The 3,372-nt window shown below is 42.5% G+C and overlaps 1 protein-coding gene across 1 annotated transcript in view; it reads left to right on the top strand.

Moving 5' to 3' along the window:
* The window catches only part of stub1 (STIP1 homology and U-Box containing protein 1), a 9,553-nt gene extending 6,405 nt beyond the window's left edge, over positions 1-3,148 (top strand). The window contains exon 8 of the mRNA XM_050060499.1: positions 1,271-3,148. Within this exon, the coding sequence (XP_049916456.1) occupies positions 1,271-1,396 (126 nt within the window). The 3' untranslated portion in view covers positions 1,397-3,148. The remainder of the gene's footprint in view (positions 1-1,270) is intronic.
* Positions 3,149-3,372: the final 224 nt, after the last annotated feature.

The raw sequence follows: 3,372 nt of genomic DNA, 5'->3' as shown, positions 1-3,372 counted from the left end.
TATAGCGCCCCCCTTTGGCCAATTGATGCAATATTGCTTCATTCGCATCCTCCCATGACCCTCTACCACTGTGCCAAATTTCACATGGATTGACCAAGTCAGTGAGGAGAAAAACGTGGAACAGACACACCCACAGAGTTTTTGTCATTATATAGTAAGATAGTAAGATGGTGATTCTAAATATTTGAACAAATTCAACACTCATTTTCCGCAGCATCGATACATCGTTGGGTTTTGTGGCTCTCTTTTATTGTTAATGCAGGGAGAGAGCAGCCCTCGCGAGCTGCTGTCTCCCTGCCTGCAGGGCTGTCCCTCCTTGAGGCAATGAATGAGGAAATAATCGCCCAGCGATATAACGAAATAATAAGTCGTTATCACGAGATAACAGTGCACACACACAAAAAAAATACATGGCCGTTCTCATCTAGAATTGATTACATGTGTGTTGCTGTAAAATCTCTCAATTTATGTAGGCCTATTGCTGGAATAATTAAGCTACTATTATATATATATACATATATATATATATATATAATAGTCTCTGTTATGGTAATGTCTGTGTGACATGTCGTACAGCTCCGGATAGACGGACACGGCCAGCACCAGCTTCTCCTCCATTTTTTCTGGTTACCAGGGTGACGAGTTCCGCGATATGATTGGTTGCCTGGAAAAAGCGCCGGTGACGACACCAGCGCCCCTCTGAAAAGTTCAGAGATTTTCAACTCAAAACGCTTGGAGCGGCCACACAAAAAAGGAGGAACAATTGAAAAAAGACGCTGGCCTTCTTCTGGCGCTCAGAAAAAGTCGCTATGTGGACACAGGGCCTAAGTGGACCCAGAGCGGTGACTCAGCATTTTTTGGGCGTATGTGAACACTCCAAGAGAACTCAGATCTCTCTGAAGCAAACCGAACTCAGACCACCTCGGGGGGTGAAATTACCGCAGCACATGTGCAATCCAGCGCTGCACTGCTAGTTTTTGTGTGAGGTTTGACTTGCAACTGAACATATAGACCATCTCATAGAAACTAGCGAGATATATATCATGTATCGCCAGTCTGCCTGAATTTTTGTCCACGTTGCCCAGCCCTTGTGGTTAAACGAAAATAAAAGGTATTTAGTCGCTGATTATATTCAAATCTTTACAGCCATTATTTGCGTCCTTCTTTTTGTTAGCTGGTCTGTTTGTTTACACTGGTCTTACCTGCATATATTATGTATAAAATTCACCCACAGATGCTAACACTAGCATTCAATCTGCTCTCTGTGCAGCGAGTGGGTCATTTCGACCCGGTCACCAGGAGCCCCCTGACCCAAGACCAGCTGATCCCAAACCTGGCCATGAAGGAAGTGATCGATGCCTTTATCCAGGAGAACGGCTGGGTGGAGGACTACTGAAAGGATCCCCACCCCGCAACCTCTCATCTCTCCATCATCAACACAAAGCCTGGACAACACGAGGCTATAGAGAACAGATCACCCCTTGCCTGGATATGTACTTTACACAAGCGGGAAAAGCCACACTACGGACTACCGAACGGGAGCCATGTATCTGGGTCTGCCTCTAACTCCCAACATTTTATCTTTGCTGTAAAACTTCCCGCCCCTACTTTCCGAGGCTCGGCGTTCATGGCCTGCTGCTCCCTTTAAAATCCCCTTCATTCTGCTCTTTCTCTCTCAACTCCCTCTTTCTTTCCGTCTTGCTGTATCTAGTCTTTCAAGCCTGACTCCCTTCTTTACTCTAAATAAGGGGCCATGTTCTCAGGTCTCTCTACTTTCTCCCTCTGTCTCTACTCTCTTCTTTCTCTGAGTGCCACAATCCTTGGAAAGCATCAGCATTGCACTCCAGTTTTTCACACAAACCACCAATATTACAAAAAATATTACACATGGTGGTTAAATAAATGTAGACGTTGGCCTTTTATTTGGCATTACTCCAGTATTTCTTAGTCATTTTTTCATTAAACATTAGAGCGTTTGCCACTTCATAATGTACATTTGCTGAAGTGGTTCCTAAAATGCCAAAAACCTTTTCTCAACGAGGGGGACTTGTTTGTATGCAAGATTTACATGATGATGACTGAAAAATAGTTGTAGGGAGTCAAGTCCCTTCTCCGCCTCCAGGTGGTGCTCAAATATCCCCACCCATGTCACCATACTGTAAGATTTTGAGTAGATTGTTAGTTTCTTTGCTTTGCATATCAATCACATCCCATAACAGACAATTAAAATAAGTTGAATGTATGCATAATGTACTCTTTAGGTTTAGGCTTGACCTACAGTAATTCAATCTTTTGTTTTTTATCAGGACAATATAAGGTTTTCATGAAAAGCGGCCTTGAACTGGATGCAGAAAATGAATGGAAATAACCGCTGCATTTAAAAAAAAAAAAGTTCTCACATTGCTGGATATTAATTGAAAGTGTTTGACTATTGATAGATGACATCAGCTGTTTGGGATGATGCTTAAAAACCTGCTTTGGAGAATGGTCTGTGCTGTCTGTGTCCGTTATAGAAACAGAAAACTGTGCTTGGACGTCTTGTTTGGCTCGTGCTGTTTGCCTGGATTGACAGTGGATGCTCACATCAAGCATGAAGTGGATTTTCTTTTCCTTTGCAAAAGGCAAGGTTGTCTCGCCTTTTTGCTGTTCATGTTACGCACCTTCTCCTCACAGAGTCACAGTTACAAAGATTGCAACAGCTTCTGTAAAACAATCATCGGTGTGAAGTTTGTGTCTCGTCGCAGGGATCTGAGGTTCACTACCATCACAGCACCAACCTCCTCAGTGTTAGAAATGCTGGAAGAGTCACGACCATCTTATCTCATCCATACCTCAGTCCGAGTTTTGCGTGCCGGTTCACTGGCTTTCTCTTCGAAACACTTTTTCATTTCGGCGCTATTAGTTTACAGTTTGTTTTTTCATGCGAATGTGTGTCTGTGGTGAATTAGGCCTGTCGGTGGTTCATGTCGGGGTGCAGGCAGTGTAAATAATTTGCTCGTGTATCTCAGATTTTATTTCTTGACAACATAGGGTTCTTTTTTTTCTTGAGAAATCCTAGAGCTTGAGAAACTGTATTAAATGTAGATATGTTGATAACATAAATGCCTGGTTCCGTTTTCATTTGTCCCCATTAAACCGTGAACTTTGAGTTTGTTTGTTGTTTTTGTGACGCTGCATTATCATTAAAGAGACACCAAGTATGACGACGTCTGCACCGCTGCTCATTAGAAATCTGTGAACAGGAATCAAATGGTTTCAAATTAATAAAAATTATTGCAGCTGTACCACAAAGTGTATGTGACGGGAGCCCTGCAATATCTCATAATTTGGTAAAACTGAGATTAGTTATTTGACTTGAAATCTTCGCTCACC

Source organism: Epinephelus moara, chromosome 13, assembly GCF_006386435.1.
Source record: "Epinephelus moara isolate mb chromosome 13, YSFRI_EMoa_1.0, whole genome shotgun sequence".
Taxonomy (NCBI): Eukaryota; Metazoa; Chordata; class Actinopteri; order Perciformes; family Serranidae; genus Epinephelus; species Epinephelus moara.
The sequence above is the reverse complement of the archived record's forward strand: the minus strand, read 5'-3'. Positions and strand labels throughout refer to the sequence as shown.